Source organism: Chelonia mydas, chromosome 1 (assembly GCF_015237465.2).
Source record: "Chelonia mydas isolate rCheMyd1 chromosome 1, rCheMyd1.pri.v2, whole genome shotgun sequence".
Taxonomy (NCBI): Eukaryota; Metazoa; Chordata; order Testudines; family Cheloniidae; genus Chelonia; species Chelonia mydas.
In genome coordinates this window covers 184,198,819-184,222,959 of record NC_057849.1, presented here as the reverse complement: position 1 = coordinate 184,222,959, position 24,141 = coordinate 184,198,819, and the positions used below count along the sequence as shown (strand labels likewise).

The window sequence follows — 24,141 nt, the reverse complement described above, 5'->3', positions numbered from 1 at the left end:
TTCTGCAATGCTTTTTTTACTACTTCGATTTTTATCTCAGGTACTTCTGTATCTAGGTCTAATGGTTTATCTTGTTAAATTCCAGTTTTGTAATTAAATCTGATTGGTTTCGCACTTCTTTGAGGTGTTCCACCCATCTATTTTCTTGTTCCTCCTGTGTTTTCAAAATTTCTCCTTGTTTCCCTTTCACTGGGACACTTCTGAATTTTGATCCATATCATGTTAACTGTTTCAGGATTGTGTAGACTGTTCTTGTATTGTTTCTTTCCCCTGCTTCTTCAGCTTCACTAGCCTTTCTATCCAATTTCGCTTATCTTTTTTGCATTGTTTCTTTACTGCTTTGTCAAGGTTCCTGTAGGTTTGTTTTGTTTCTTCAGTCACATGTTGTAGTACTAGAGCCTTTTGTTTTCTTCTTTTGTCTATAATTTTCCATGTTTCTTCTTCTTCTGTTCTTTATTGCTTCCTCTCTTTCTACCAATTATCTTTTCAGCTGCTTCTAGCATCGCTGGTTTGAAAAGATCCCAGTATTCTTCCACTTTGTTTTCTTCAAGATCTTTAAGGGCCTCAAACCTATTCTTGACCTCTATCTGGTACTCTTTTCGTATTCTACAATCCTGTAGTTTCTGTGTATTGAACAATCTGAGTCTGTTCTTTCTTTTTAAGCGCTTTGAACTTCAATTTGATGTTTGCTTTCAGCAAATGGTGATTGCTCCCTATATCTGCTTCTCTGAATATTCTTGTGTCTAACACTGATGTTTTCCACCTCTGACTAACACAGATATAGTTGATCTCATTTTGTATACAACCATCTGGTGAAATCCATGTCTTTTTGTGTATGTTTTATGTTGGAAGAAAGAATTGCAGATGCTAAGATTGTTTTTGTTACAAAATTCAAGGAGTCTTGTGCCATCGTCTGTCGTTGTTCCATTTATATGTGGGCCAATGACTGTTTCCCTGCCTCTTCTTTCATTTCCGATCTGGGCATTAAAATCTCCCATAACCAGGACAAGATCGTGGTTTGGTATTTCTTTCATTACATCATTCAATTCTGTATAGAATATTTCTTGATCCTCTTCATCTGCATCATTTGTTGGAGCATATGCCTGGACTATGGTGCACTTAATGTGCTGAGAGTGGAATCTAGATGCCAGTCGCTTATCTAATATTGGCTGCCAATTCATAAGTGATTTCTTTGCAGCACTATTCATGATGATTCCTACACCTCTCTCATGTTTGGTTCCCCCTGAATATAACATTTTTTCCTCCAGATGTTACCATATCTTGATCTTTCCATCTAACCTCACAAAGTGCTAGGATGTCAATTTTATATCTGTCCATTTCTTTCATTACTTTTGCTAATTTTCCTGCACTATTTAGAGTTTGTACATTCCAGGTAGCTATGGATGTACTCTTTTTGGCCATCAGAATTTGGACTATCGAGTGGGTGACTTCCTGATGGATTGGATCATCCACTGTAATATGTGCATCTGAACGCTTTCTATCCTCCTCAGGCTGTGATTTTTGGTTTATGTGAGTAGTTTCTCTAGCTAGAAGTTTTGGTTTTTTTACAGTGACGGGAAGCCGCCCCATCAACCAACTCTCCTCCTTTTTGATCCGGGCTTGGGACCGGCACTTGAATCATGAAATGGGCAAGGTCGTTTTCTTGTATATTGCACTCCTGCTCACTCACCTGGGCAACTACAATCTAGCCCTAGGTACCAGAGAAATAATACTTATTGGCTCTTGCTAGGCTGACTCCATGCACCATATTAAGACCAGGCAGGATTTTATTTGCATGAAAGTTGATATTATCAAGATATTTTCCCTCACAGTTGAGTTACAATAAATATGGTTGACTTTGCTAAAATGCTTACTAAGTCATTCCACTCATCCCTTAGTAGGCAGCAACAGCTCCTGTTCAGATGATAAATCTGAATCCTTCTCTTCAAAACTGTGCAACTAGGGCAGATATGTGGATAACACAATTTCAGCCAGATCAGATATACTGCAGAAAGCTATACAGCCAATACACCAAAATTTCCATTTGCTTTGTCTGTCATTTGTCTGTAGTTACTTCTATAGGTGGAAACTAAAACATTCAAGGTACTAAAATTCATTCACGCCTTATGGACAACAACTCTTGATATTTAAGTATTTTTAAAAGAATTATGTACTTATGAAAGATGTCAGATGACACACTATCCACAGAACTTATAAAGCATGGGAAACAACACTACACACTACTCTCCTCTGACCAATGTTTTTACATCATTCTGGATGCATCACCTCTACAGGTGAGAGGAGATTTCAGTTTCCAGGGCCATTCAGTCCTTGACTCTTTGACAAGAGAGCCAATACGGATTCTAATCGTGATTGTTTTTATGATGTTAAGACTTGTCCTGGATAGAGATCAATTTTTTAAACTTTTATTTAGGTAAGAGAGAATATTAAATTACTGTAAAAACCAAAGGAAAAAATATTCTCCAACAGGAATAGAATCATGCTTTTCCTAGATCTAAGTCTGATTGCTTAAGTTTGAAGACTTTAGCTAAACAAGAGAAATGTTGACCCTGCAGCAGTAACTTGTGTATGTGTGTAATAAATAGAAGCTAAGAGCCAGAAGTCAGTGAAGTTGACATCTTTTCTTGCTCAGGGGAAAGCTCTGCTAACTAGAAAAAACTGCAGAGTTCACTAACTGATCAGCTTTAATTATGTGCAAATGATCCTTGTTTTAGTGACACAAAACTGACTTTCCCTATTGTACAGTTGGCAGAAAGAAGTTAATTGAGCAATCCAGAAACTTATTCTGTAGAAACCATGCAGTCCTCTCTTTCAGCTTGTCAAAAAATGATGTTATGTTTTGTTTAAAGTCAAATAGGCTTATCTAAATGCTTACCACTGTGGCAGCCAGTACAAGGTTACCATATGGGGTCAGTGCATAGGAACAAATACAGCTGCTACTGCTGGAACTATGAAATGTTACCACCAAATGCAGCAAAACCCATTGACATGGTGCTAATCATAAGGCATTTAAATGGAGATGTGGGAGACCAGATGGCAAATTAGAATATAATAGGAATACTTGAGCAGGGTATGAGTAGATGCCTTTCCCTAACATAGCACTCTCTATGAGAAGTTCAAAATTCAGCACATTTCCTAACAACAAAAACAGTAGGCTAAAGATTAGTTCACTGGGAGACACTGAACCTAAGAGAAGCAGAATGTCTTCTGGAGCGCTCCTGAATGCAGGGGGAGGGTGTCCATTCCATCATTCCTTAGGCTGGTGCCGAGTGCGCCGCATTCTCTGTATCCAGCGTCTGCTGGCTGAGTGCAGAAGGAGCAGCATCATGGCTGCACGTCCTTTCCATCTTCCATGGTGTGACTAGCATTGCTAATGGAGCTGGGAGGAAGTAGTCCTTTCACACAGAGGGGCGTAGGGGCTGTTTTCTGACTGGAACCTGCCTGGGCATGTAAGAAAAAGAGAAATGCACTGTGCACACTCCCCAGCATTTTCACCCTGTCTTATCTGGCCTGCAGCCTCTTGAGCCACCACTACGTGTGCCTCTAGGTCTGAATCTCAATTACTCTAAAACCATTTTACATTCCTCTGGCAGTGTACACACACTTTAAGGTACTTTACACTGACAGCATGTTGTGAAGGAGCCTGAAGATGCTTGAGAATTCAGGACTTAAACTGTGTGGGGAGAGAATATGGATGATATTGCAAGCAGTGTCACTAGGAGGGAAGATAGACAGGGACTTTATAACACCTAGGACAGTGCAGAGCATTCAACATGAAAAAGAGTCACAATCAAGTCACCTGAAGAGACTATATAGCAGTGAGAAGATGGATCAAATTGGTGAGAGGTGGTAAAGAAATATACAAATACATCTGTGATCAGTGTGATGCTTGACTGAAAGCAACAAGTAGGAGACACCACCGACTATTTAATTCAGTGAGAGCTTTTAAAAGGTTTGAAGCCAAGAGTATGTAACATCAAATTAAACAGAAATAAAACTTTATCAGAGGCTGTGGAAAAAATAAATCTGTGCTAGTAGCAAAGTAGAGTAATTAATTTCACTCTCGAAATCATACCTATTGCTGGAATGTAACCATCCATTTACAATCATTTAGTTGGTGGTGATGCTGTAGAGAATAAATGTGAAATTTCTCAAGGTGACTCATTTTATCTTTTTTTTTTTTTTACTGGGAATTTTCCTTGCTTTAAATACCTCATTTCTCCATTCATCAGTCTTCACCATCCAAGTGAGTGAGACTTTTAAATTTTCAGTAGTATGTTTAGACAGTACTTCTCTGATTACTACATTCATTCCTGTCATAAACAAAAGCTCTTGAGCTGAACATTGTCTTAAATAGCAGCTGCTTTACCTTCGCTGTTATAATCTGGAAACAGTTATGAACATATCTCTGTGTCAAACTAAATACCCCATTTTGTTTTGTGAACACTGTTTTGACTGTAATCTGCACTGTACCTTCAGTTTTGTCTTTTAACCTCCATATGGGATTCCAGGAGGTCTTAGCAGAGGATTAACATTGGAGAACACTCAAGAGGTGTTAACTTGGAGGGTCTTCCACTAAAATGGAAGCATACTAGGTCAATGAGCTGGGGAAGTCATCTGAGAGAAGGGACTGAAGGGTTGGGTGGGAGAGTAGAACCAGAACATGAGGCTATGCAGGAGGAGAATGCAGAGAGGAAGAATCCTGGAATCCCTGAAGGTCATTAAGACTCAAAGGACTCTTAGGAGAGGTGAAGAAACTGAGGCAGGAATATGTTCAGGTTTTTTTTTCCCCATAGATCTGTATATCTCTTATGTTTGTCCATGAGTAGAATGCGATTGGTTTAGAAAGTTCTCTTGCAAAGTCTCTGTGTTAGTTACTTTACAGTCGTTAAGCCACAGAGAGGGAAATAGTAATCTAGAGGGCCCACAGTAGAACTCTGGGCATACGTAAGAGCTATTGTGCGGGAGGCCTTGTGTTTCACGGATTAAGCAGTTGGATTGTGGAACCTCATGTCTCGGACAGCGAGTCTAGACAGAGAATCTCCACCCCGAGAGCATGCCTGGATTCTCATAGACAGTGTTGAGACTCTGCGCAGACTCAGCAAGCCCAAGAGGATGTGGGATCCAAGGGTTGGTTCCAAACACTGCAGACTGGTGAGCATCCAGCCGGGGGAGCTCAGCCAGGATTATAACAGGTACTGCTTTAACCACTGCATTCATTCCTGTGGAAAACAAAATCTCAAGCTAAAATCTCTTTCTTCAAGAGTAGTTGCTTTGCCTTTGCTATTATAATTTGCTAAAAGTTATGAACTTACTGCAGGAATGTTTATCATGGAAGTTTTTAATGAAATCTAAGACTAATGAATACAGAGCATGGGATACCAGCCTAATTTATCCATAGAGTCTTTTTTCTTCAGGAGTGATCCGTTTGAATCCAGCAGAGTGATCATTAGGGCCATCTGAGGCTTTTATAACATTGCTTATTCACTAAACCATAGTTGCCTCCACTGGTTCTTCCATCATTCTCTACCTTCTCTAATTGATTAATTGGCTTCATTTCCAATGTGTTAGAGCTGGCTAGAAAATGGAAATCCCTTCCCATGAAAAATTTCATGTTTAAAAAAAAATGTTGTCCAAACCAGGACAGAAAGTCAAAGCTGCAATATCTTTTGTGGGAAGGGATTTCAGGAAAAATTCTACTTCGGTTCTCCTGAAATGGAATGTTTTGGCTTCCTCCAGCAGAAAGTGAAATAGACAAGAGCTTTTCAGCCTGGCTTCTGGAGAACTGGGGTGCTTAGCCTCACATCTCCCCTGCAGCTCTAGGAGCAGGAGACACAGATATCAGGGGTGCTCAACCTCTCCAGCCTCTGAGCTGGCGCGGAGGCAGATAGGGTGACTAGATGTCCCTATATTATAGGGACAGTCCTGATATTTGGGGCATTTTCTTCTATAGGTGCCTATTACCTCCCACCCCCATTCCGATTTTTCACACTTGCTGTCTGGTCACCCTAGAGGCAGAGAGCCTGAGTGCCCCAGTGCTCTTCCTCTCTAGCTGCTGGAGTTGAGGGGAGGCTGCACATCTGGGCTCTCTGACTCTTCATCCCCAGAAGTGGGGGACAGACAGGGAGGGTGAAAGCCAGAGAGGCAAGGAGTCAGGATGCTCAGCCTCAGCAGCCCTCCTGGAAAGCTTTAGTCTGTTTCACTTTCTGCCTGAAATTGACCAGTGCCTTCCAGACAGGCTGCCGTGGAGCCATTGTTTCAATTGTCCCAGCAAACTTTTCAGCAAAACTGAAACTTTCACATGGAAAATTTCAGTTTTCTGAAAGGGGCATTTTTCATTGGAAAACTTTCTGATGAAAAATTCCCAACCCTATAGCTCACACTAATACCTATGGTAGGCTTTCAGTAAAATCCTACTGGAATGGGGAGACTGGAAGCACCAATACTCAAAATTCAGTTGTTTGTTAGATATCACATGAGGCATGACCATTGGCTTGCATGTACGTGACACGGAATCACTGGACCAAATCATGTTTATAGCAAGGACTGGCCAAACACGATTGGTACCAGAGCCCCAAACATTTTGTGCCTCCAGATACATTGATGCAAATCTCACAGAGCAGATAGAAAATGGGCCTGCATATATCTGCATAGGGGTCTTTGAGTTTTGTACTTCTGAAGGGAAATTTCTAAAATTTTCGGAGGAAATCATTTTTTAAAATCCCAGTTGTGCAGATCTCTCGTGTGTGTGCGTGTGTGTGTGTGTTTAGGGGTGGTGTCACTTTAACTGTTGGTTTACAATGGGTATTGCTAGAAATGAGGCAAACATTCACATTACTGCTCCTGAGCAAACATTCATATCCTTAAAAGAATGCAACAGATGACCTTGTGGCCAATGTGGTAATGCAGATGTCACACCTAACACTTGAAAGTGACTCAAGATTGTAATTGTCAAGTTCTCTGAGAAATGACATGGGTAGAGAGGTGGGCAAACTGAGAAGCTGAGAGGAACAACTGCCTTAATCCTTGAGGCCATCTGAATTGCTCTCCGTGAAGCTGGTCTGGAATTTTTGATGAGATGTCTTTCCCTTGAAAAAAAGTTGATTTGTGAAAACTAAAAACTGTTCATAGAAAAAAAAAGTAGTTTTGATAAATTTCTTGACTTGAGAGAATGTTGCGGAGGAAAAGGTGTCAAAATTGTTTAAACATCCCTTTTTGACATTTTCTAAATGAGAAATTTTGGTTTCTCAGTTTGACAAGACTTTTTGTTTAGGAATTAGTTTACTAAGTATAGTGAAAAAAATAAAATAAATAACTAGAAAAAGGTTGGAAGTGAAATTAAGTGTTTAGAAATTATTAAAATATTTTGACTGACCCAAGCTGAAAATTTTTTTGGTTTGTTGACTTGTGAAAATTTTCAAGATTTCAACTTTTCATCCTTATTCTGGATGAGAAGAGTTTTCCAAATTGTGAATATTTTCCCATGCTAGGAAAAGAGTTTCCTGCCCTGCTCTAATGCTCAGTGCAGGACCAGAGCGAGAGAAGAGAAGGTGGACACTTTTGACTCCCCAGATCCGTGGGACTTCTGGAGGTCAGTTCAGCCCTTTGACACAATAGAGCAGACTCAAGACACCTCTAAGTTACCCTCGTTTATAACAACCCCTAGGGGCCATTAAGTTGGCCAGGTACTGCTGGAGCACTGCAACCTCTGACCATGCCCTCTCTCTCCCTGGCACAATCTCCACCATGCCCCATATGCTGCATAAATTTAATTGGGTTTAAGGTTCACTGCAAATAATTTACAAAGTTCCATTAGCTAAATATTATAGAAAGTGAAAGATTTTAATTTTAATTTTCCAAGTAACTTTATAAGATTAAAAATTTAATTAAAAAAAGTCAAAATAACGATAAATTTACATCAATATGCAGGGTTGTGGCTGAACAGGGAAAGGTGGTTTTTTTGTTTGTTAGTTTGTTTTCCTTTTAAGGCACTATGCTCTGGTGAATAAACAGTTTCCATTTGAACCAGTCAATAAGCTCAATACTCTGGTGTAATTCAACTCTTTTGAAGTCAACGGAGTTACATGAGGGATGAAGTTAGCTTAATATGCTTATACTACAAGACATAATGTATCTAGTATGTCTAAAACACAAAAACAACAAAAAACCCGACTACAATATTTTTTGCAGGAAAACAACCCTTCTGGGGTGCTCTCAAATTAATAATTGCAGTGGTGCGCAGTGGCAACTATTTTTAATATAGTCTGAGCAATCAGTTAAACTCTTTAAAGTACACAAGCTATGTGGAATGCACAGTGAAACAATTCTCTCTTTGCTTTTCAAGTGAAAACTTTATCTTCTCTTTTTGTTAATGGAAAAGATTTTGGTTTTGATTTAGTATTTGCATGACATTGTTTAGGGCAGCAGGCAATTGTTATGACAATGGAGCGATTTAGTTTGCTATGTCTTTAGTAAACTAATGTATCATCAAATGAGAGCTCCAACTGAAAAATATTTTTTTAAAAAAAGTGAGGAACACAAATAAAACACAAACAGAAAAACAGATATGGAGATCCCAGTGTACTGTATGCATTGATAACATCAACCCTGAGACCGCTTACTGAACTGAGTTATCTAGTGGAATCACAAGGAACAGAAAAGCAGCCAGTTCTTTGTTTGACACTGGGTCCCTTCTGAAAAAAGGACAGGAGTACTTGTGGCACCTTAGAGACTAACAAATTTATTTGAGCATAAGCTTTTGTGGGCTACAGCCCACTTCATAGGCTGCATAGAATGGAACATAGAGTAAGAAGATGTATATGTATATGTATATGTATATGTATATATATATATATATATATATATATATACACACACACACACATACAGAGAACATGAAAAGGTGGAGGTAGCTATACCAACTGTAAGAGGCTAATAAAGATGAGCTATTATCAGCAGGAGAAAAAAAAATTTGTAGTGATAATCAAGATGGCCCATTTAGACAGTTGACAAGAAGGTGTGAGGATACTTAACATCGGGAAATAGATTCAATATCTGTAATAACTCAGCCACTCCCAGTCTGTATTCAAACCCAAGTTAATGGTATCTAGTTTGCATATTAATTCAAGCTCAGCAGTTTCTCCTTGGAGTCAACAGCTTTTCTGTTGCAAAACTGCCACCTTTAAATCTATTACTAAGTGGCCAGAGAGGTTGAAGTGTTCTCCTACCGGTTGTTGAATGTTATGTTTCCTGATGTCAGATTTGTGTCCATTTATTCTTTTGCGTAGAGACTGTCCGGTTTGGCCAATGTACATGGCAGAGAGGCATTGCTGGCACATGATGGCATGTATCACATTGGTAGATGTGCAAGTGAACGAGCCCCTGATGGCATGGCTAATGTGATTAGGCCCTATGATGGTGTCACTGGAATAAATATGTGGACAGAGTTGGCATCGGGCTTTGTTGCAAGGATAGGTTCCTGGGTTAGTGTTTTTTGTTGTGTGGTGTATGATTGCTGAGAGTATTTGCTTCAGGTTGGGGGGCTGTCTGTAAGCGAGGACTGGTCTGTCTCCCAAGATCTGTGAGAGTGAGGGATCATTTTTCAGGATAGGTTGTAGATCTTTGATGATGCACTGGAGGGGTTTTAGTTGAGGGCTGAAGGTGACAGCTAGTGACGTTCTGTTATTTTCTTTGTTGGGCCTGTCCTGTAGTAAATGACTTCTGGGTACTCTTCTGACTCTGTCAATCTGTTTTTTCACTTCAGCAGGTGGATATTGTAGTTTTAAGAATGCTTGATAGAGCTCTTGTAGGCGTTTGTCTCTGTCTGAGGGATTGGAGCAAATGCGGTTGTATATTAGAGCTTGGCTGTAGACAATGGATCATGTGGTGTGTCCTGGATGGAAGCTGAAGGCATGTAGGTAAGTATAGCGGTCAGTAGGTTTCTGGTATAGGGTGGTGTTTATGTGACCATCTCTTATTAGCACAGTAGTGTCCAGGAAATGGACCACTTGTGTGGATTGGTCTAGGCTGAGGTTGATGGTGGGATGGAAATTGTTGAAATCATGGTGGAATTCCTCAAGGGCTTCTTTTCCATGGGTCCAGACCATGAAGATGTCACCAAAGTAACGCAAGTAGAGTAGGGGCATTAGAACAATGCTTCCTTAGCTCTTGTCCCCTAAGTCAGCCATAAAAATGTTGGTATACTGTGGGGCCATGCGGGTACCCATAGCAATGCCGCTGACTTGAAGGCATATATTGTCCCCAAATGTGAAATAGTTGTGGGTGAGGACAAAGTCACAAAGGTCAGCCACCAGGTTTGCCATGACATTATCGGGGATACTGTTCCTGATAGCTTGTAGTCCATCTTTGTGTGGAATGTTGCTGTAGAGGGCTTCTACATCCATAGTGGCCAGGATGGTGTTTTCTGGAAGATCACCGATGGATTGTAGTTTCCTCAGGAAGTCAGTGGTGTCTCGAAGATAGCTGGGAGTGCTGGTAGCATAGGGCCTGAAGAGAGAGTCCACATAGCCAGACAATTCTGCTGCCAGGGTGCCAATGTCTGAGATGATGGGGTATCCAGGATTTCCAGGTTTATGGATCTTGGATGGGAATAGAATACCCCTGGTCGGGGTTCTAGGCATGTGTCTGCACAGATCTGTTCCTGTGCTTTTTCAGGGAGTTTCTTGAGCAGATGGTGTAGTTTCTTTTGGTAATCCTCAGTGGGATCAGAGGATAATGGCCTGTAGAATGTGGAGTTAGAGTTCCCTCCCAACTCTGAACTCTAGGGTACAGATGTGGTGATCCACATGAAAGACCCCCTAAGCTTATTTCTACCAGTTTAGGTTAAAACTTTCCCAAGGCACAAATTCTTTGCCCTTGGAAAGTAGGCTTCCGCCACCAAGTGATTTAACAAAGAATCAGGGAAAGGACCACTTGGAGTTCCTATTCCCCCAAAATATCCCCCCAAGCCCTTAAACCTCCTTTCCTGGGGAGGCTTGAGAATAATAGCCTAAACAATTGGTTACAGAGTGATCACAGACCCAAACCCCTGGGTCTTAGGACAATAGAGAAATCAGTCAGGTTCTTAAAAGAAGGATTTTATTTAAAAAAAAGTAAAAATCACCTCTGTAAAATCAGGGTGGAAAATAACTTTACAGGGTAACAAAAGATTCAAAAACATAGCAGAACTTCCTCTAGGCTTAGTCCCTTCTGTAATACATAGAAATATAATTTCTGCTGTAAATGTTACTATATACGGTTTTCTGTTATGTCTGATGGCAGAATGTTTGGAATCCAAACAGGATACAACTGTAGTTTTGGTGTCCTGGAATTTACCAGAAGTCAGGGAGGTCCCAGACAGCCACAGAATCCATGACCTCCATGACAGAATCGTATCCTTACTGACTAGTGAATGATTAATCATGCAACCCTGACATTGTCACAGCATAGTGTCTAATGATGTATAATATCTGTTTATTTTATTTATTATATTGTGTCCAGCACTCAAAGGCTTTGACACAGGATGTTCCTCAAAATATATATTTTATCATTTTAATTCAAATCTGTCCTTTAATACTGTTAGTTCCTTATCTTATGCCCCGAAGCATAACAATCATCCTTGTATGGAGGCCCAGATAATCCAGTGGAGATCAATCACAGAATCATAGAATCATAGAATATCAGGAATGGAAGGGACCTCAGGAGGTCATCTAGTCCAATCACATTATGGAAGTCACACGCTTGTAGATCAGTATTGATAGAAATTTGACATGACTATATTTGCTTTGAAGAAGTGCTGGATGTACCATATTTCCTGGTGAAAGTCATGAATTTCATTAGTATCACCCCCAACCATCCAATCCATTGTTTCTCAATAGCTGTATGATAGTTCAACTCTAAAGAATAGATGTGTTTCTGAAATAACTGCTCTTATTCCAATTGGTCAGAGTAAACTCTTATGAACTAGCTTAACACAAAAACATATATATTTTTTCAAAATAGCTTTTTTACCCTAAACGCAAAAAGCTTTAAGAGTGCCTAAACTATACAGGCATTCTATCTCTCTCTAAACTATACAGAGATAGAATAATAGAAATGTAGAGCTGGAAGGGCTCCCAAGAGGTAATCTAGTCCAGCCCCCTACACTGAGGCAGGACCAAGTACATCTAGACTATCCCTGACAGGTGTTTGTCAGACCTGCTCTTAAAAACACCCAATGCTGGGAATTCCACAACCTCCCTTGGAAGTCTATTCCAGAGCTTAATTACCCTCATAGTTAGAAATTTTTTTCCTAATATAACCTCAATCTCCCTGCAGATTAAGCCCATTACTTCTTGTCCTACTCCAGTGGACAAAGAGAACAGATGATCCCCATCCTCTTTATAACAGCTCTTAACATATCTGAAGACTGTTATCAGGTCCGCCCTCTGTCTTCTTTTCTCAAAACTAAACATGCCCAGTTTTTATAACCTTTTCTCATAGTTTTCTAAACCTTTTATCATTTTTGTTGCTCTGGACTTTCTCCAGTTTCTCCACATCTTTCCTAAAGTGTGGTGCCCGGAATTGGACACAGTACTCCAGCTGAGGCCTCAGCAGTGCCAAGTAGAGTGAGACTATTACCTCTCATCTCTAACATGACACTCCTGTTAATACACCCCAGAACTAAATCAGCCTTTTTTGCAACTGCATCACATCGTTGACTCATGTTTAATTTGTGATCCACTATAATCCCCAGATTCTTTTCAGCAATACTACCACCTAGTCAGTTATTCCCTATTTTGTAGTTTGCATTTGATTTTTCTTTCCTAAGTGTAGTACTTTGCACTTATCTTTACTGAATTTCATTTTGTTGATTTCAGACCAATTCTCTAATTTGTCAAGGTCATTTTGAATTTTAATCCTGTCCTTGAAAGTGCTTGCAACCTCTCCCAACTAAGTGAAATATCCAAATTTTATAACCATACACCCCACTCTATCATCCAAGTTATTAAGGAAAATATTGATTGTACTGGACTCAAGACTGACCTCATTAGATACACATTCCCAGTTTGGCAGCAAACTGTTAATAACTACCCTTTGAGTATTATCTTTCAACCAGTTGTGAACCTACCTTATAGTAATTTCATCTAGACCGCATTTCCCTAGTGTGCTTATGAATTGAGAATGTCATGTGGAGCAGTATCAAAAGCCTTACTAAAATCAAGATATATCACTTCTACTGGTTCTCCCCTACCCACTTGGCCTATAACCCTGTCAAAGAAGGAAATTTGGTTGGTTTGGCATGATTTGTTCTTGACAAATCCATGTTGGCTATTATCCTCTAGCTGCTTACAAATTGATTGTTTAATAATTTGTTCCAGTATCTTTCCAGGTATCAAAGTTAGGCTGAACAGTCTATAATTCCCTGGTTCCTCTTTTGTTCCCCTTTTTAAAGAAAGGTACTATGTTTGCCCTTCTCCAGTCCTCTGGGACCTCACCCTTCCTCCATGAGTTCTCAAAGATAGTTGCTAATGGGTCCAAGATTGCTTCAGCTAATTCCTTAAGTACCCTAGGACAGTGGTTCTCAAACTAGGGCTGCTGCTTGTTCAGGGAAAGCCCCTGGTGGGCCAGGCTGGTTTGTTTACCTGCCACGTCTGCAGGTTCAGCCAATTACTGCTCCCACTGACCGCGGTTCGCCGCTCCAGGCCAATTCCAGAACAACTGCCCTAGGATTAGTTTCATCAGGCCTTGCCAACTTGAATACATCTAACTTATCTAAATATACTTGAACCTGTTCTTTTCCTATTTTGGCTTGAATTCCTTCCTTTGTGTTGTTAATATTAATTGTGTTAAGTATCCTGGTCAGGTCACTATTAACCTTTTTAGTGAAGACTGCAGCAAACTAGGTATTAAACACCTCAACCTTCTAGATGTCATCAGATATTAGCTTTCCTTCCCCACTAAGTAGAAGATCTATGTTTCCTTTCTTTGTCTTTCCCTTGTTCTTCATGTATTTATAGAATCTATTCTTATTGCCTTTTATGTCCCCTGCTAGGTGTAACTCATTTTGTGCCTTAACCTTTCTGACTTTGTCCCTACATTCATAGAGTCCTAAATTCTAACGCCAGAAAGAACTATTATGATCATCAAATATAACCTCTACAAATTGTGAATTGTCTTTTAACAAAATTATTTGCTCTTGTTCGTTTAAGGTGAATTTGGAGAGGTATGCAGTGGACGTCTGAAGACACCAGGAAAAAGGGAGATTCCTGTTGCCATTAAAACTTTGAAAGGTGGCTATGTGGACAGGCAGAGAAGAGATTTCCTGAGAGAGGCTAGTATCATGGGACAATTTGACCACCCAAATATTATTCGCCTCGAAGGAGTTGTTACAAAAAGTAAGTGATTAATCTATTTTATTTCTTCCCTGTTGGTATCAAAATTAAGGGCACCTTTCATGTTAAAAATAAATGGGATTGCCTTCTACAATAATGACCCAAACCACAGGTTTATGGAAGTTACTATAAACTTTGGGGGCAGTATTTTAGAATAGTGTAGGATATGTGTTTTTAATAAGGGATGCTACATCTCTGTAAAAATCCTCCTCATTCAAATAATACCTTCAGAGGTTAATATGAAATAGGATTGCAGTGTTATCTACTGGAAAACTGAATACAAGAGAGGAATCTAGAATCCCAAGTATTGTGAACATGAAGGCAAATTACCTTGCAGAGATAGGAAAGTGGTAGCTATATTCTTCTTTTCCCACAACCACCCACTTTCTATCATTCTATAATGTTACACTGACATTAATATCTGAATGAACTCATTTCCTATCTACAAGAAAGTAAAAGTTAAAACCCTTTGTTAAAAAATTGCTGTACACTTGCAAAGCCTTCAGGAAAACGTTATGAAGAAAAACAAATACACTTCATTCCCTATTTTTAATTTAGAATAACCTATGGAACTTCTTCATCTTTATTCCTAGTCTAGCTCACAAGAACGAAAAAAAAACCCAAAATAAAAAACAAAAAAACCTTACTGCTCCAGCAAAACCCTGATCATCTTAATCCATATTTTTAGTTAGGTTAAGAAACTCTCTAAAGAACTAAAATGCATAGTGACTATTTAAGTCTGAGATGAAAGTCCTATTAACATGCATGAAATTTATTTATAGCAAACTTTTTGTAACAACGAATTCCAAGCCTCAGGAGGCATGATATTCTCATAATGAAATCCTTGCTATAACCAACTCATGATGTTTGCTGATTTGCAATGCTTCCTTCTGTTTATTTCTCTCTTAAAGTGGATTTAGACTTTATGAAAGGTAATGACTGACAGTATAAAGGAATGAAGTCCTTTTGTCTGCACAGCAGATTCAACATAGGCAGCACAAACTTTTTTGTTATCACCCCTTCCAACGCTAGACTTGGGAGACACTATGTACTAGAAGTAAAATGGCAGGCTGGTTTTCTGTGGTTAAGACACTGAACTGGAACTGCCTCAGACTCACTGTGTGACCTTGGGCAAGTCAATCTCTCTGTGCCTTGGCTCCAAATCTGTACAATGTAGATAATAATGCTTTAATGTTTATGAGGTGCTCAGATACTACAGTAATGAGGACCATATGCTGTAAACTTCCAGAGCAGTATAGTTTGATCTTCATTATTGTTCAATCATTGATCACTCTGCTGAAAATAGCAAGGTTGCCAATTTATGCCAGGTAAGATACCACTGAGGGGGAAAAGCATGGTTGTATGAGATACGGAAATCTGTAGGATCTTAATTGAAAGCAGCTGCTTGTTTCATGTACACTGGTGGACAGCCATCCGATAGCAATAATCACTTTCAATCTTTACCAACCTGGGCTGTTTATGAACTAGTGTCATAGAAATGACTTGACTCCATATCCCATTACTCATTAGCTGATTCAACAATGTAATTTGATATGTCTTATTTCTGAAAGAAGCTAGGGATTCTGATTCACAGTAGTTATTTCCATTCAGTTACATGTTGCATACCTAATAGAATAGAATATATTTAGTGTTTAATCTTTGCCACACTTCTAAATTATCTTATTTATAATGTGTTGTCATCCATTCTAATGAGAAGTGGGGCATGAGTTAAAAACAATGAAATCAGTGCAAGTGTTTGTTCCTAGCATGGACAGGCAAATCTGTGTCTTAAATCACCTTAAATCAATAAGATAATTCCTTGTGCTTTCCACGAAGGACTGCAGATACCTTACTATTGCTTTTAAAATATTTGCCTAAAGGTGATATAGGGAGTGTGTGTTCCTGTGGCTTATAGTTATAGTTACACAAAAATGTATTGCTGTCAGATAATAATAAAAATCTAGCATTTTGATCTTTAAAAAAACAAATATGTAGGATGCAACAGGATTAATTCTAGCACTGTTTTATTGGTGGGGTTGGGACTATAGTGTCAACAAATTTCACTTTAAATGCTAGACTGTGCAATTTGCACGCAGCATGAAGTAAGGAGCTATGCAGAGCTGACCTACTCTGAAAGAAGTGCCAGTAGGGGTTCCAAATTCCCTGGTAAACAGAGGGAGCATGCACCCTGCTGCAGTCCTTCTGCTTCCCGGCATGTTGTGGTGGGGTAGCCATAGCTCCATCTTCTCCCCTCACTGCCTCCTTTGGGACACCATATGCCCGCAGGTGGGTAGTGTGCATGTAGTCGCTGCGCTTTCTTGAGAGCACAGAGTCTGTAATTCTGCCAAACCAAGCCAAGAAGGAAGGGAGGTTTCTTACTCCCACTGTGAACCCCTGGAAAGGTCAGGCAGAATTTGTCCCTAGATGACTTGTTTGTTGATAAAATGATTACAAGGTGCTTTGTCTTAAGAGGTAGACTGATAACAGCAGAAACTGTTTATCTGATATATATATCTCCATTGCACTAAGCTGTAGAAATACATCTGATAGAATAAGTTTGATTAATAGAGTTGTACCACTATGCTTAGCACAGGGGTAGGCAACCTATGACACGCATGCCAAAGGCGGCACACGAGCTGAGTTTCAGTGGCACTCACACTGCCCAGGTCCTGGCCACTGGTCCGGGGGGCTTTGCATTTTAATTTAATTTTAAATGAAGCTTCTTAAACATTTTAAAAACCTTATTTACTTTACATACAACAATAGTTATTTTATATATTATGGACTTGTAGAAAGAGACCTTCTAAAAACATTAAAATGTATTACTGACATGGAAAACCTTCAATTCGAGTGAATAAATGAAGACGCGGCATACCACTTCTAAAAGGTTGCCGACCCCTGGCTTAGCACATACTTTTCTCTCTAGTAGCCCTCAGCTATGTAGCTGTAGCCATTGCTGGTATATATTGCATCAGTTTGCAAAGCAGTACTCTCCTTAACTGAGTCATTGGCTATTGAACTACAAAAGAGAAAGTAATTGATTGCAATAAACAGAAGAGCGCAACCAAACAAGTAATTATTGACCGGGGAACAACAAATGCTTCCATGCATTACACAAATGATAGATCTTATCTTGCATTATCAAGTAAGCAGAAATTAGCATTTAAGTAATAGTATTCCCCAAAGTTGCCCTGTGTGTGGTTTGTCAAAGAAAAGAATGCTATAACAGCCCTTTCGCAAATGAATAATTCTGCTTTTGAAGGATTTATTCAGCAGATTTGTAATTCCCTTTTCTCACTGTTGTCTTTCTTATACGTGCCAGTCATGCCCCCATCCCAACGGCAAGGAGATCTGGGTATAACTGCTGCACCAGCTCTCTGTCACCAGAGGATCCAGTTACAGTGTGATGGTCCTCCCATGGCCCATTTTGTTGGCTGTAGGAACGCTTTCTGTCAGCATTGCAGACCAAAACAGACATGCCACAGCACAGAATCTGGGTCCAGCAGTTCATTTACATCACTACTCAAAGGGACAAACACAAAAAAGAGCATTTGCTTACACTGGATTTGTTTTAGAAACACTGTTGATTTATGTGGGTTGCAATAAAGAGGCCATTTGGTTGTCTAGCAGATCCACTCAGATATGCTCGTCTAGAGCAGTGGAGAATATCCATGTTTTCCTTTCAGGTCAATCTACTATAGTGATGGTGTTAGTCTGCCTTTGGGAGCCCTGTTCATGAGCCAGTTTTTGTTTTTCACTCTGAGCAGACTCAGCTGAGTTTGTGTTTCTTTAGCCACACTGACAGCCTTTCATAAATGGGTGTTGGAGGTGAGGCAGCTGCTTGCTTCATAGTACTCAGATGTTGCTGTGACTGAGGTCCCGGGGGGGAGGCCACACTGAGGTTGCTTAATTAGGGCAGACTGCAAAGAATGGGGAGACAATCCCTCCAAACTGGTGGTTCTTCCAATAATTATTTCCACCAAGCTAGCCAAAAACAACTTCTATAATACCTTACTGGTTATACAGAAGCCAAAACACAGTTCCCTTAAAAGCAACCCAGCCTTTGGGCTCCTCCCAGACAGCCAAGTCAAGTATGAAAGTTCTGCCGATTCCAAAGGATCAGACACATTACCTCCCACATTAATGAATATTTCACATCTTCACCCAAATACATGGTACAGACAATTCTTATTAACTAAACTAAAATTTATTAAAAAAGAAAAGAGAGAGTATTGGTTAAAAGATCATTATACATACAGACATGAGTACAGTTCTGAGATCAGTTTCATAATAGAGATGATGAGCACTGGAGATGCAGAGAGTTCTGAAAATAGGTTCCGTCCAATGTTTCATACCCAGGGTGATCCAGATGGGACTGGAGAGTTCAGTCTTAGGACTCAAACTTCACCTGAATAAGCCTCAAGCAGATCTGAGATAAAAAGGATCAGGATAGTTTCAGGCCTTTTCTTGACAGCAGGGGGTCCTCAAGTGAACAATAGGCTTTTGAAGTAACCTTCTGTTTCCAAAACATCATCAGTAATTAGCTACATGGATTAACATAAGGTAATTATCCATTAAGCAATTTATCACAAACTTTAAGGAGACATATAGACAGTGACATTACTTCACCCAAGTTTCATCTAAATGTTAATATTTCTTTTTGATCCCTGAATTAACAGAATACAGCCCTAGACAGGAACCATTTGGTTACATTGTTAACCTCTAACAAGATATAGGTAAACATAGACTACTACAATCACTATCTTCTCCAATTCTTTATCACTACAAGTTTACATTTCAAAGCTCTAGCCTATCTAACATTTCTTTGCTAGCTACTTGTAAGGAATATCCTAATTACAATTTACATACTTTCCTAATATGTCTTTAAAGGTAGAATTTGGGTCATTTACCCTACTAGTTGCTTAATCCTTTGTCATAGTTGCCAAAGCCAGTTGTTGAAGTTGAGGGCAACAGTACCTGTATTTCCTTCAGTGGTCCACTAGGGGCACCCACTCTCAAGCCTCCCAGTGTTTCCTTTTTTGGGTGAAGATTTGTGTCTCTCTCTCTTCTGACCAGGGATTCCCAGGCTGTGCAGTTTCCTACCTTCACTGTGTTATTCCCAGTAGATATGTTGCCGAAGCACACCCGGTTGCTTTCTGTTCAGAGACAGTTAACAGTGTGACTGACCATGGTTACTGATACCACACAGCTCTTTTTGTGCAATCCTATTTCATTATTAGGGTAAAAGCACTACAGAAAAAACATATTAAAACAATAAAAGAACCCACATGCATAGTAATATGCTTACCAGAGAATCCCCCAATCCTACCATGGGCTATGGCAGAAGCAGTCCTACAACACCGCATGCACATGGCTTTCTTTGCAGTCACAAGTTTATCACAGCGTCAGCTCAAAACAGGCACTCAGTCTTATGGAGCCCCAGCAGGCCCAGTCCTTCTAATCCTAACCTAAAGATTGGGGGCCTCCTTGTACAGGCTTCCTGTCTCCTTGCTGGATCAGGAAGAAGGCCCTGAGCCAGTTTAAAACCAGGCTGTTTATCCAACAATCCTTTCGTTGCCTGTTGGTCCTTGGAGAATCTAGTTTGAACAGCTATATGTATATCTCTCCAGGGGAGTGGTTTCAAAGGGCTGGTAACAGAGGAAGTACCTTAGCACCCCAGTCCTACTAAATGTACAGACAGTGCCACAATAACACATCCTTAATTGTATTTTTACTACAGTGGACCCATTTGTCCAGGATATTGTCAGTCTCTCATGCCAGGGTTTAAGCTCCATGCGAACAGGACCCATTTGACATCTAAATCGTATTGTATTATATATTACATAGACTCAGGAAAATCCCCCTCCCATGCAAGCTCTGTGACCTAAACTATGAAGGTTAGTCACCCCCCGCCCTGGTGCTCTAACTATTCAAATTCATTTTATAGCTGTTGCCTCCTATTTGAAAACACAGCTTTTGCATATTTCAGAATTTGCAAATGTCACTCTGACAAGCTGAATCCTTTTGAAGACCTGATGCCCTTTATATAACATGATATGTAGAGTCACTTTCCAGAAAGGTTCAAAATTATCCATGCAGCAAGGGAGGATAGAAGAAGGTGACAGCCATATTCCTGGTTTTGTGTCAGCCCATGTTCCAGTAATGATAGGTGTAAGTTTGGTATGACACTGGAAGCTTGTTTATCATTTTCTGAGTGTTGTGCTCAAGTGACTTTCAAATTTTGAATGTGATTGTGAAATCCATAAGTCAGCAATCTTGCAGATCAAATTCAAACCTTCAATCACAGAGCTCCCTGTCAAACTACTGTATATTGCAGAGGTGGGCAAACTTACTGACCCTCCGAGTCACATACGACAATCTTCAGAAGTTTGAGAGCCAGGGCACACCTCCATCTCCATAGGAGGCATCTGACGGGGATTGGGACTTCAGCCCCACTCCTGCTGAAGCCCCAAAACCTGGCAGCAGCGACTTGTGGGGCAGAAGCCCCAAGAACTCCCTGCTCGCTGAGCAGAAGCAGCCCCTATCCTACCATCCTGCTGCAAGGTAGAGATCCAGACACCCCCACCCACCACCAAGTGGTAAGTGAGAATGGAGGGGACGCATGGGGCGGGGGGGCTCTGCGAGCCGTACTTCAATGGTAAAAGAGCTGCATGTGCCTCGCGAGTCACAGTTTGGCCACCCCTGGTATTTTGCCTTGTCTCTAAGAAGAGAGTCTGGAGGACAGCAGCACCTTGCATTGTTCATGGTGAGGGCTTGATCCTAATTCATTGTAGCAGCATGATCCTAATTCATTGCAATTTGCAGTGTGTAACTTTTCATTGCAGATCTCTTCTTCACTCATTACAAATGTCAGCAAGAGATATCAATGAATCTTCCTTACCCCCCCTCCACCTTTCTTACCCCCGCAGGGAGGATGTTGTTTTAAGTCTTTGAGCCCTCTGGATAATGCAACAAACATTGCTCTTTTCTCCATCCTATTAACAGGTGGAGACTATTAAAGTGAATTCAGAATTCACTTTGGAAGGTTACATATTTTACAGGACAATATATTTATTATATACTGTGCTGTATGCTTGTCTGTTATGCAAAAGGATGAGGTAACTTTGAGTTTGTGACACTTTAATGTCAACCACATATCATGAGATTTAACTTTCAGACAATCTAATTTCACTGTATACAAAAAATGTTGAAAATTAAACGTTAAACAGTGACTTTCTGAACTTGGATGCAACATATTAGTTTACATAATGTCTTTAGCACTGTGTACCAAGAAACAATGTGAACTGTATTACTGTAAGTAATTGTTTTCTAAAATATAAAATTTTGAAAGTCAACAGAAAACATCTGACTTAAATAAATGTCATGTTAACACTATCTTACAGTAACACTATCACAGCATATACTTCAAATGTACTGTATTTCCATAAGGGTTTATAACTGATTAATTGTATAGCTGCAGCCGTGTATATGTTTGGTTGTATATCAGCGCAGTCAGTTCCTTCTCCTTGGATCAGAGTATCTAAGTCAAAGGTGTATCAGTCTTTGAAATCTACAATATTAATAAATAATTTGAAAACCTAACAAAAGAAAAAAATAAAAGTGTATCTGCAACCATAACAAAACTTTTTACTTTATCCTCATAACTCAAGACACCAACACTGCTAAGAAATACCTGTGAAGTGGAAGACCGTGCTGAATTCTGACATGAAAATGAGCACCCACAAAAAAGTACTTTTAAAGCAATAATAAATAATGTAATCACTTTAGCAATGAAGCAATTTTGCATGGAGAAGCAGTTTAGAATAGATTAGTAAAAAGGGAAACAAAAGCCATAGTAGTTGCTTAAAACCTACTATGGGTCGCATTACAATTGTGATATCTGTCATTCTCAGCTAGTTATTGTGGCATCATTGGTATTTCCCATTCTAAGTATAGCTAGTATGCTATGTAGCAAATATTGTGGTGAAAGTAACTGGTGTGCTGTGGTAAATTTTGAGTTTTTAATGCCACATACTGTAATAATGAATGTGTCTCATGAAGCATATTGGAACTGTATGCAAAACTTCATGGGACAAATTCATCCCTGGTGTAAATGGTAATACTCCTTTTGATGGAGCACCCACCTCACACTGGCTTGGAAGGGGTTAAGGTGGCCAGGCATGCCAATTAACTCCCGTAAGTGCACCTGGCGGAGGAGCCAGGGAGCCGGCCACTAACTAGGAGTAGGCTCAGCTGTGCCAGTACAGGCAGGGGCCCAGCATATAGCCAAGTAGCTGGCTACAGGTGGGGGCTGCAGGAAGGCAGTCTGCAGCCACTCCCTGAGTAAAGAAGGGAGAAGCCAGTAAAGTAGGAAAAAGCCCAGGGGAAACAGCAATGAGGACTAAGGAGATATAAGCCAAGGCCTATATCTTGTTATAGGGTCTCTGGGTTGGAACCCAGTGTAGTGGGCAGGCCTGGGTTAGAGTTTGGGTTCCCCTACCAGCAATTGGGTAATGGCACAGGGTGTTGGAGATGCCACCCTGACAACAGGGTCTGGAAGGCCTTTGAATTCCCTGGAAGGGGAGGACTTTAGTGACCTGGCTGGAAGGCCAAGCTACAAGAGGAAACTGCAAATTTGGGAGTGAGTGGGATAGCAGAAGGAGGGAAGATGGGGGAAGACTCCATGGGAGGGAGAGTGCAGGCTGGTGGAGCTAATTCCCAGGATGACCAGCAGAAGGTGCTGCGAGCAGTGAGTGAACCCCGTGCCACTCCTGTACAGACAATGGAGTTATACCTGCTTATACAAGGATTGAATTTGGCTCACTGTCTTTATTTTTCTTTTAATATTGTTTAAAAAGTTAAATACCATTGCACATTACTGTAAGTTTAAATGGTGCCATGGTGAACTGAAAAAAAAGGACTATGAAAGATCAGCCATATATCTTCACTGGATGTGTCTTATTAAAATGGGATCCAAAATGAAGAAATGATCCAAAATTTGGAAATTAGAGCTATGGACCATGTCTGACAGAAGCAAGACAAAAGTAAGCTATTTTATCCACAACGCTTTTTGTAAAATAGGTTACCCTTAATGGACTCATCCAGAGTACCTAATTAATGTAGATAATGCTGAGTTAGTATTAGACAAAAAGTAGGGCTTACAAAAGATATATACACTACCCTGCATATAATTTGTGGAAGGTTTGTTCTGCCAAGACCTACAATACCCCAGTAAATTGATTTTCCTAAATGACAAGTACTTGAAAGGAATTAGCTCTTAAACCCCTAGAAAATTATTCTTTTCATCTGACAGAACTTTTTGGCACGAACCAAAAGGGTTTTATGGTTTCCTGCAGTTCCACTTTTTGTGTTTTACTTCTCTGTACTATAACTAACAAGCAATACAATATAACTGTCAGCTTTGCTGTATGTTTCATAGGCTGATAAGCAATGAAGAAAAAGCACATTGTCAAGTGGTCAAACAACTAACATCTTGTTAGTATAGCTTAATCTGACCATGATACCGTGTCCACCATGACTAAACCTTTATACATTTTTTTTCAAAAGCTGCTTCTGTAAAGAAAGTAGAAGGCAACTGGATTTCACTCACTCTGTAGGATCTTTTTTCAAAGCTGGCTGTATTTAATCACATAAGGCCTGTTTTCCAAAGGTATTAGGTGTCTAAAAATGCAGATAGATGCCTAGCCTCTGTTGAAAATCCCACTAGGCACCTATCTACATCTTTAGT

At 40.0% G+C, this 24,141-nt stretch overlaps 1 protein-coding gene across 1 annotated transcript in view; it reads left to right on the top strand.

Moving 5' to 3' along the window:
- The window catches only part of EPHA6 (EPH receptor A6), an 833,227-nt gene that overhangs the window by 638,674 nt on the left and 170,412 nt on the right, over positions 1–24,141 (top strand). Inside the window, 1 exon segment of the mRNA XM_043538468.1 lies at positions 14,211–14,396. Within this exon segment, the coding sequence (XP_043394403.1) occupies positions 14,211–14,396 (186 nt within the window).